Here is a 10,727-nt window from a genome sequence, read left to right as displayed (position 1 = left end):
CTACAAACCCATTAACTCTCATCAATACCAATGCAGAAATTAACAAAGTATCCAAAAACTGATTCATCAACATATACAAAGGATTATTCATCATGACCAAGTGGGATTTGTCCCAGGAAATGCAAGGTTAAACATCTGAGTATCAATTAATGAAGTGTATGGTATAAGTAAAATAAAAGACAAGAAGAAAAACCATAACCACACAATGATTATCTCAATATATTGATGTAAAAATTTGGAATTGAATCTAGACATATATCCACACCTATACAGTCAACTGATCTTTGAAAAACAAGCAAAGGCAATTCAATGGAGAGAGGGTAGTATTTTCAACAAATGGTGCTGGGGGAGCATTTGAGATCTTCTTGGCAATTGTTCTCAGTTTTGGCTCAGATAAACTCTTAGTAACATTAAAAAAAATAGTGCTGAAACTACTTATTGAACATTGTCACATTAAAAAAGTGATCAAGATACAGATCTTACACCTTTCATACTTTCTCAAAATGGATAAAAGAAAAAAAAAAAAAACGGTTTATAGCCCTGGCTGGTACAGATCAGTTGTTTGGGTGTTGTCCTGTAAACCAAAAGGTCACAGGTTCAATTTCCAGTCAGGACACATGCCTGCATTGCAGTTCTGTCCCCAGTGGAGACATATAGGAGAGGCAACTGATCAATGTTTCCCTCTATTTCTCCCTCTGTTCCTTCCTCCCTCTTTCTCTCTCTCTCAAAAAAAAAGGGGGGGGGAGTATGGTAATAGAACTAACTGTATAATATGGAACTATAGAACACCTACAAGGTAGCAATAGAAAATGTAGGTAACTTTGTATTTGGCAATAACTTTTCAAATACACCAAAAACAACCCATGAAAAAATAAACTGGATAATTTGGACTTAAAATAAAATCTTTGTGTTGTGCAAAAGATAATCTGAAAAGATACTCATCTGTTATTAGGGACTTGCAAATTAAAGCAATAAATCTATTTAAATGGCTAAAATCCAAAACACTGAACACCAAATGTTGATAAGAACATGGAGAAATAGGAATGACTCTTGTTCATTGCTGGTAAGAATGCAAAATGGTACAGCCACTCTGGAAGACAATTTCTTACCAGACTGAACATACTTTTACTGTATGATCTAGCAAGTCATGCTTGCTGGCTTGAACTTAAAAAAACCGAAAATTTATATCCCCATAAAACCATAAATATATATTGAATGTTTATTCATAAACAAAACTTGGAAGCAACTAAGATGTCCTTCATTGGTTAAGTGGATAAAATGTGGTACATTCAGACAATGGAATGTTATTCAGTGATAACATACATAAATCTTCACAGCAGCTTTATTTGTAATAGTCCAAAACTGGAAACAACCCAGATATCCACTAATAGCTGAATGGATAAAAAACAACGGTTGTATATCCATACAATGGAATAACATCCCAAAATACAAACATACTATTGCTATATGTAACAAGATGGGTTGATCTCAAAATAGTCATAGTTAATTTAAGAAACCCAAGTCCCCACTCCCCAGATAGCATATTCTACAAAATGCTTGCTGCTGCTTGTGAATTGTTGAGAAATAAGTTTAGAAAAGTATTGGGAGGAAAGGAGTCCTTTGTGTTGTTGGACATATTTATGATCTTAACTGTGGTGGTGGTTTCTCAGGTACATACACATGCTGAAACACTTTACACTTTGCATTTGTGCAGTTTATTTCATGTCAATCATATCTCAATAAGAAACAAGCATATTTACCATCCTTTTGGAAGGACACATCTGCCCTTGCCCCCCAATTTAGGAAGGTGAGCCCTTCTCAATGTCAGCAAAAACTAGAGAGCAATGAAGTCCATTTCTACCTTGTACACGAGGACTACTGGTTGGGTCCCAGAAACCCTACCCCTGGACTTCTATCAGTGCTGGTGCAGTGATGGCCATGACATGAACAGCCCAGGGAGGTAGAGGAATCCACAAACCTTTTGAACACTGAAGGCCCTGAGAGTTTCTGCACACTCCCATCCCACAGAGGCACAATTGCACATTTACAGATGACTCCCTTAGGATAAACACATACCCTCTCATTTGCCAGTTATCTCCACTCAATGATCTAAATATTTCTATACAAATTATGATTCGCACCTTGCCCTGTAAGCCTTCCAGTCAATGACACCTGCCCATGGGACTCTGGACATCGGAGATAGTACATTAGGTCCAGGAGACAGAAATCCCTCAAAAGTGCTGGGGAGTATGGGGGGATTTCCTGAGAAAAAGGGACCCAATTCATGTTGCTTCCAGAAGCACTGGAGGTTTTTCACATCAGCTATGACCTTCTCAGAATGAACTCCAGGCTTCCAGGAAATCCAGACTCCAGGCCACAGGATTAGGCACACAAAGCTCTTCAGTCTTTTCCGACAAACCTTGGACAACAGTGCAAATCAGATCACAATAGACTGAGATCTATCTGCTGCCATCCTGCTGTCCCTTCTCAGGCACATAAAGTTGGTGCCAACAAAAGCCATTCCTCCCTTCATGCTGGCAGAACCCATTTTTCTCTCAGTCCACGTCGCACAGTGAACAGGCTCCCGAAGAGTCCAGACGGCCACAGCAGGCCTGTACCACTGTGTGAACCAGGGAAGCATGGGGCAGGTGGTTCCAACGGTGGGTGGTTGGGAAGCAGGACGAAGAGTTACAGCCCTTGTGTTTACAGCTGACATTGTCAATGAGAAAAATCTTGTCTGGAAATCCCAGCAGTTTCCTGCTCAAGTCCTTGTGCCCAGAGCTACATCACACCACTCAGAACCCAGTCATTGGAGAGAAAGTGAAGACCTTCAATGGGCTCAGAAAGCTCATGATTCTTTCTAGGGACTAAGAGAGAGCAGCAGGGGTCTGCCTTCCCTGAGCATGTTGGAGTGATTGACACACTGTAGGACCCTGACAGCTGGCAACAGAGGTGGCTTCTGTCACAGGCACCGGCACTGATATAACTGTCAAGAGCCCTGGACAGTTCAGAAAGTGCCATGTATGTACATGGAACTTCCTGGGAATGGAACCAGGCTGACGCATGAATGCACAAGGTACACCTGCTGGTTCAAGGCTCCCTTAGCACCACAGGTACTCACAAAGCTTTCCTCTGCTGTGAGTCCTGAGGCTGAATGAGGAGACAGCGCATTTTGTGCATGCATAAGGCTTTTTTTCTAGTGTGAACTTTCTGGTGTTAAAGAAGTTTAAGAGACACAGCTAAAGGGCTACCCAAACTGTTGCTATCACAAGGCCTTTCTCCACTATGAACTTTCTGGTGCCGCACCAGATGGGAGCTCCGGCTGTAGGCTTTCCCACACTCACTACACACATAAGGCTTCTCTCCTGTGTGAACCCTCTGGTGCAGGATGAGGCTAGAGTTGCGGCTAAAAAATTTCCCACATTCGCTGCACTCATAAGGCCTTGCTCCTGTGTGGACTTTCTTGTGTTGAACAAGGTGGGAGCTGCTAATGTAAGCTTTTCCACACTCAGTGCACACATAAGGCCTTGCTCCAGTGTGAACCCTCTGGTGCAGGATGAGGCTGGAGTTGTGGCTGAAGCATTTCCCACACTCACTGCACTCATAAGGCTTTGCCCCAGTGTGGATTCTCTGGTGCACAATCAGGTTGGAGCTGTGGCTAAAGAATTTTCCACACTCACCACACTCATAAGGCCTCTCCCCTGTGTGAATTTTCTGGTGTTGCACAAGGGTGTCCTTGCGGCTGAAGGCCTTGCCACACTCGCTGCACTCAAATGGCCTTGCTCCGGTGTGGATTATCTGGTGCTGGACAAGAGTGTCTTTGCAGCTAAAAGCCTTCCCACATTTGCTGCACACGTAGGACCTTGCTCCTGTGTGGACTCTCCGATGTTTAATAAGGCTGGAGTTATGGCTAAAGAATTTCCCGCATTCGATGCATTCGTAGGGCCTTGCCCCAGTGTGAATCCTCCAGTGCTCAATAAGGTGGGAGCTTTGGCTAAAGAATTTCCCGCACTCGCTGCACTCATATGGTCTCTCTCCAGTATGAAATCTCTGGTGCTGAACGAGTGTGTCTTTGCGGCTGAAGGCTTTCCCACACTCACTGCACTGGTAAGGCCTCTCTCCGGTGTGGATTCTCTGGTGCTGGACAAGGTGGGAGCTTCTGCTGTAGGCTTTCCCACACTCGCTGCAGTCATAAGACCTCTCTCCAGTGTGGACTCTCCGGTGCTGGACAAGCGTGTCTTTGCGGCTGAAGGCCTTGCCGCACTCACTGCATGTATAATGTCTCTTCCCAGTGTGAAGTTTCTGGTGCACTTTTAGGTGGGACAGGTGAATGAAGGCCTTCCCACACTCATTACACACATGGGATGTTTCTCCATTGTGAACTTTCCGGGGGTAAATAAGAGCCGATTTCTCCTTGGACACATTTCCGCATGGCGGGCAACTCACAGGCTTCTCTTCAGTATAAGTCATCTGTTTGTTAAGCAGAGTAAAGGTGCTCAGGAAGGCTCTCCCATCGTCGTTGCAACCAAAAAGCGTAAGTGCGTCGAGATCCCCCTGCAGTTGCCTGAGGCTGGTGCTGGGTGGGAAAGACTCTGTGAACCTGGTCCTTTTGCATGGACTCGACTCACAGTGAAGGGTCTGGAGCTGGAGGAAGCCAGAGTTGTCCAGCAAGTCCATTCTGTCTTCCCGGCAAGGAAAGGGTCTGCCCAATGTGTGGACAGCACAGCTCTTCCCCAATGAGGCCCCACCACTGTCCTCGCAGATGGGCTTCTCTCCACCATTTTGTTCCTGGTGCTCGTCAAAGTTTGACCTGAATGCCAATCCTCTCCCACATGGGCCACGCATGCATTGTTTCTGCATGGGGAATGGCCCCTGGTATCCAGCCAGGGTCAAAAGGTCTCTCAAGAGTGGGTCACACAGCTCACACAGGTGGGCTTTCTGGATAAATGGACCTGACTTGAGAGTCCTGACCGGCAACGCTTCTGCAGAAGTGCTCTGCTCAGAAGGGGCCTCCTCATGGTTTACTTCACACCAGCAACCTGGAAGCAGACAAATGCTGATGAAGTATGTGTTGACTCTGGTGCGAGGCAGCAACCCCATCACATATGTCAGAAATGAGTCCACTGACTTGTTGGCAGGATGAGGGAGCTAGGAGAGGGGTGAAGAAGGGCCCACGGTCAGTGCTGGACCTTTACGGGTCACGGAAGGGAGGAATTGTATCGATGGGTAAAGACGCAACAATGGTGTCCAGGACGGGAAGGAGAGGCGAGGTCTCCAACTGAGGCTGTACAAAAAAGCTTCAGCAGAGTCCTGGCTGCTGGTATCTGGTGAGGTCTGTGCAAAATGCTGTGTCCTGGCCCAGGAAAGTCTGACCGCAGGGAAACCACTGGTTGTTAAGCACTATTTAAAAATGTGTGCACAATGCTGCAGAGCATGGCAGACGGAGTAGAGAAGCGTGAGGGATAAGCAGAGGCAAGGGAAGTGGGGAAACAGCCAAGGGATGGAGACAAAAGAGAGATGACAAGTGGGCACGGTGCCAGGAGTGGAGAAGGAAAGGGAGCAAGCAATGAGGGGTTGTTATGGGCCTGGGTGAGAGGACACTGGCGCACACAAAGCAGGTTGAAGGGAAGGGGTGAACCCCGTGCTAGCAAAACATACTCTCCCAGCTCCTGCTCTACAAGGCCAGCCCCCCTCTGGCTCCTCTCGCTGTGGCTGCAGTCAGGTCTCCCCAAGGGCTTTCTGTCTGTGTCCACCTGGGCAAGTCCATGGGATCTGGCAGATGGAAGTTACAAGGAAAACACAGGGCAGATCAGCAGCCCAGGCAGACCCACCCATGGAGAAGAAAACAAAAGGTTAAAAAAGAACCTCAGAGGAGGATTTGGCAGAACAGTCCTGTGACCTCTGTAAGCAGTTATGACATCAGTACCTGTAGTTCTTGGCACAGCCAGGCCCCAGCAGATGTCAGCTAGAGGATGAGGGCAAAACGTGGGACACAGACATGCCATGGAGCTGGACAGCACCCAGCCAGGGAGTGCCCATGCCAGGCAGAGTCTGTTGAGCTGACTGAAGATGCCCCAAGTCCCTAACTCGTTCCTTCAAGGCTTTGGGCAGCAGGTGTGGAAACTGGTCAACAAGCCAGGGGGTTACCCTGCACAGGACCCAGCCCTGGCACCTACAACCCCTACTCTGGGAACCAGAGAAGGGACGGATAAGAGTCATTGATCTGGCTTGACGGAAAGAGCAGACCCTAGAGAATGGGGAATACGCAAACGCCAAGGACCCTGGAGTAGGTGCAAGTGCACGTGGAAGGCAGCCTCGAAGAGGGACCCCAGAGAGGCCGCCCTCCTGGCATTCTTGCCCTTCATAAGCGTTCATTGTAAAAGGGACTAACCCGTTTCTAAGGAATAGAATGCAGGAAAAATGATGAGATATCACTTTCAAAGTCAGACCAGAAAATGACCAGCTTGCATCCCGAGCATTCTCTCTCTTTCTCACTGGCTCAGAGAGGAGGTGGCTTCCCTGATATGAGGTAGGCCAGAGGAAGGCCGCCGTGGCACAGAACTGAGGAAGGCCTGTGGCCAACAGCCAGCAAGGAGCCAACGCTCACAGTTCAACAAGCCGCAAGAAAGTGAGGCTTGTGAACAGTGATGTGAGTGAGTTTGTAAGTGGAGTTTTCCTGAGCATAGCCTGCAAAGGAGAACGAGGCTCTGGCTGACTGCTTGACTGAAACCTCACAGGACAGCATGAGAGAATGCACCAGGTAAGCCGAGACCAGATTCCTGATGCACCGAAATTGAGATAATAAATTTTTACTGTGTTAAGCCAAAAAATCTGGGGGAATTTTGCCATATACTAACAGATAGCTAATCCAGGGACTTACCCAGTGAGGACACGAGGGCAAAGTTCTCCAGCATCACATCACGGTACAGGCATCTCTGAGCCTCATCAAGGAGCCCCCACTCCTCCCGAGAGAAGCACACAAACACGTCCTCGAAGGTCACACAGCCCTGTCATGAAGGGGACAGTTGAGCTCACAGGCAGCACTGCACCTCTCCCCACATCTCACTGCTCACATGAGCACTCCTGGGTCCCTCCCTGTCCCCCAAACCTCTCAACACAGGGGTACCAGGCCTTGGACCACTTAGTGACTGCTGTCTCCTTACATCCCTGGGATCACTGAGTCTAACCCTGAGCAGACCCGGGCAGGTGAGGCAACAGGTATAACCTATGGGTCTGGCAGGAAGGACCCCAAACAGTCCTTTGCCAGCCAGTTCTGGTGTTGTCCAGACCAGGCCTCCCAGACACAACCTTCAGCCCCTCAGTCCATACTCCTCCCACACAAACACCACTGTCCTCACATCTGGTAACACATTCCACTACCACAGACAACCTCTGGTCCACACCATTTGTACCCTCGAGGGAACCCCCACCCTACTCTGCACGAAAGGTCCAGCAAATGCTCCCATGTCTTTATGACAGCCACCACTGCCACCCAGGTGCCTAAGCAAGACACAGTCTTCAGTGCCAAGTTTTGAGTTCCTGATTATCAACAGCACAGCCACCACAACCTGAAGATACTCCCTCTGAAACTGAACCCATTCCACCCCATTCCACGCTGCTGCCACATTTTGAACTTCTTCGACAGGACGAAAGTCCTGTGTGCAGCTGGATGCCTCCACTCAGGGGTCTCTGGAACTTGTTAAACCAAACAGGACGAAAGCCCAATCCCCCTATAGCCACTGAAAATTACTCCTGCCACTAACTTCTCTATCTCAGCTGATGGCACCTGCTAAAGCAAACCCCCCTGGGGACACCCATGACTTTTTGCTTTTTCTCATTTACCCTTCGCATTGGAAAACCCAGTCAACCTACTTAAAAAACAGATCCGAAATCCACCAACTTCTCTCATTTCCTCAGCCACCCCTCTAGGCCGGCCACCATCAACACTCCTGTGGAATACTGCACTAGCTCCCTCCTCTGGCCAACACTTTGTTCTCAACCGGACAGCAGCCAAAGGGAGCCTGTTAAGACCTGAGTCAGATCATCTCTCCCTTCTGCTCCAATGCTTCCAAGTGTTACCACCCTCAGAACAGAGACCCAGCCCATGCCTTCCATTCCTGCCTGACTCCTGGCCCCGTTCCCAACAGACATAATGAAGACCTGTGATTCTCTGAGGACTAATACACCCTTGTAGTCCTCATCCTCTTGGCTGCCAAAAGTAGAAACCTTTCCATATAACTTCTGGCCCAGATTCAAAATGCTGGGCCCCCGGACTCAAGTGCAGAGAAAGGAACAAGTGAAGAGTTCGAGAATATTACTATGTCTCATCAGAAAACCTGGCCAGTCCTGCGCTGGCAGGGCTGCTCAGATGATTGGAGCATTGTTCCATATACCAAAAGGTTGAGGTTTTGATTCCCAGTCGCTACACACGCCTAGGTAGCAAGTTCGATCCCTGATCAGAGCGCGTACTGGATGCAGTTGATCAACCAACTGGTGTTTTTCTTTCACATCAGTGTTTCTCTCTCAAAAGTAAAACATATCCTCGGGTAAGAATTAAAAAATAAAAACAATCTGGTCTGCCCTACTTAAAAACATATACAAAACCTATACACTTCTCCCACCTCCACTGCCACCTCTGTGGTCCTCCCATCATCAACACCCACTTGGACACCATCCTTGTCCCCTGCCCAAGCTTTCCATTCTGCAGCCAGAAGGAGCCTTTTTGACACCCAAGTCAGATCACCTCCTTCCCCTGTTCTAAACCTTCTGTGGCTCCCACCATCTCCTCAGCTTGCCTCTCCTGGCCTGAGCCCTGACCTCCTGCTGTCTGTTCTCGAAAGATGTAACAGAGACGCGCGGCTCCTGCACCTCTCCTGACTCAGTCCCATCTCCAAGGATTTGTACCAGCTGGCTCTCGTACCTTGGAAATCCTTGCATACCTCAAGCCAGGGGCACGGAGAAAGGGAACCACGCCTTATATTCGGCGGCAGCCAACACCCTCTATAGTCTTTAGACTCAAGAGGAGGGAAAGATGAGAGGAAAGCGATCGCCCCTAGATCCGAGTCACTGAGGACTTGAGGGACCCTGCCACTCACCCCAGCCCGGTCCATCAGCGCCGCGGCCGCCATGGAATCCCAAGAGCAAACTCGGGGGTTCAGTCGGACCCCACACCTCTTCTGGGCCGGGTGGCCTCGGGCTGTCACACAACGAGCCCGTCCCTCCCCTACCAGCCCCAGGTAAAAAACGCGCACAAGGCTCAGGGAGCCGCCTCCGGGGGCCGTCGAGGACAGGGTGAGGGCGCCCAGGCCGCAGAAAGAGCGCAGCCCCAACGGACACCTCGGCGCTGGGCCGCCCGTCCTCCAAGGGGAATCGTGTCTCATAACAAAAGGCGCAGGAGGACGCCCTTTCCTTTTAACCGTCCTTCCCCACTCGATTCCGAAGAACCGCGCGCAAGCGCACCATTCCAGGAATACAGAACCTCTGTGGCCACTGTAGACCGTCTGACAGTTCTGGCGCTGAATAAATACGTCATGACGGCGGCACCGGAAGTCCTATCCGCCCGATCAACACGGAACGCCCATCTTCTGGGCGGCCCAACGGAACAACTACGCGTTAGGCGCGGACTTCGGGGTAATGTAGTTTGTTCGCTGCATTCAACCGGGCAAAGGACACTTTTCAGATTCTGGTGACCACCGCGCCAAGAACGGCAGTGGGGAAAAGGTGGAGAAATAACGTCCTGTAGGGCCAAAGCGCGTCTTAAAGGGGACGCGCCCAGATTTCTCTGGTGGCCTGGGGCAGTGCCACATCCTTCGGGTCTCCAGTTGGTGATCCATTCTTTTCATCTAGGAAAAGCTGCTTCATCTTTGGGGACCGAGGTTAAATAGAACAACGAATACCCCTCGCTCCAGGGGCCTTTGCGCAGTAGTTACGTTAAATACACCCCAAATCCGTTGATTCCCAAATTTGGGTCCCTGCTGTGGCAGCGTCAGCATCTCTCCTGAACTCAGAGTGCAAGTCTTTGGTGAGTTCTGTGACCAGCCCCTCAGGTGGGCCACCACGGTTCCCAGGCCCTGGCTTCAGAACCCCCCACACTGGACTGTTAACGGGAGTTCTTCCACCGAGCACTAGCAGAGCTGAACACTCAACACCAAGAATGGTAGTGGAGAAATACTGGCTTTTTTATTGATGAGTGGCGCCACCAAGGGGACAGGAAGCTAACGCTCAAAAGCCCCAACTCCCTGATGGCAAAGGACAGAATCTTAGGACACCAGGAAGGGGTTCAGAGTTGGTTGTACTGGGAGTTAATTGGTCATAGGCGAGGTAAGGGCAATGCGTAATTTCTTCAGGTCTTGAGGGTATTTCTGATGTCTGCTCCTGCGCCCCTCTGTCCGGTCTCGTGGAAAAGTAGCCAGCTGGTTCTTCCACTTTAGGGCCCAGGAACTGAAATGTAACTTAGGTTAAGACGTTGCCTTTAGCCAGCCAGAGGGGCAAAATGTAACCATTTGTGAGTTCCAGGTTACTGTCTTCTGTGGCCTCGGGGGTTGCTGATTACCTCAACCCCCAAGGATAGGCTAGAAGAGAAAGGCTAGGACTGAGAGATTGGAGAGGGAAGAAGGAGAGGTGATTTCTAGAACCGGAGTTTATTTAAAACTAAATTTAATCAAAGTTATAAGGACTCTCGGCTTCAAATTTCCTCAAATACCCAAGATCTCTCTCCCATATGCACA

At 49.2% G+C, this 10,727-nt stretch overlaps 1 protein-coding gene across 1 annotated transcript; it reads right to left on the bottom strand.

Moving 5' to 3' along the window:
* Positions 1-204: 204 nt before the first annotated feature.
* On the bottom strand, positions 205-9,500 carry ZNF304 (zinc finger protein 304). Its single transcript, XM_053671991.1, has 3 exons — positions 9,096-9,500; positions 6,881-7,007; positions 205-5,039 (listed from the first exon to the last, which is right to left on the bottom strand). Exons 1-3 carry the CDS (start codon positions 9,378-9,380, stop codon positions 3,217-3,219), a joined length of 2,235 nt encoding a protein of 744 aa, XP_053527966.1. The 5' UTR covers positions 9,381-9,500; the 3' UTR covers positions 205-3,216.
* Positions 9,501-10,727: the final 1,227 nt, after the last annotated feature.

Source organism: Artibeus jamaicensis, unplaced genomic scaffold (assembly GCF_021234435.1).
Source record: "Artibeus jamaicensis isolate MK-2021 breed Jamaican fruit bat unplaced genomic scaffold, CSHL_Jam_final contig_723, whole genome shotgun sequence".
Lineage (NCBI taxonomy): Eukaryota > Metazoa > Chordata > Mammalia > Chiroptera > Phyllostomidae > Artibeus > Artibeus jamaicensis.
The sequence above is the reverse complement of the archived record's forward strand: the minus strand, read 5'-3'. Positions and strand labels throughout refer to the sequence as shown.

Excerpts from the sequence above, each read along its gene's own strand:
- ZNF304 (XM_053671991.1), bottom strand. The coding sequence starts at position 9,380 with ATGAGACACGATTCCCCTTGGAGGACGGGCGGCCCAGCGCCGAGGTGT. Across the intron at positions 7,008-9,095 it reads CGCTGATGGACCGGGCTGGG|GGCTGTGTGACCTTCGAGGA; the intron begins GTGAGTGGCAGG and ends CCTTCATGACAG. Across the intron at positions 5,040-6,880 it reads TGCCCTCGTGTCCTCACTGG|GTTGCTGGTGTGAAGTAAAC; the intron begins GTAAGTCCCTGG and ends GTCTGCTTCCAG.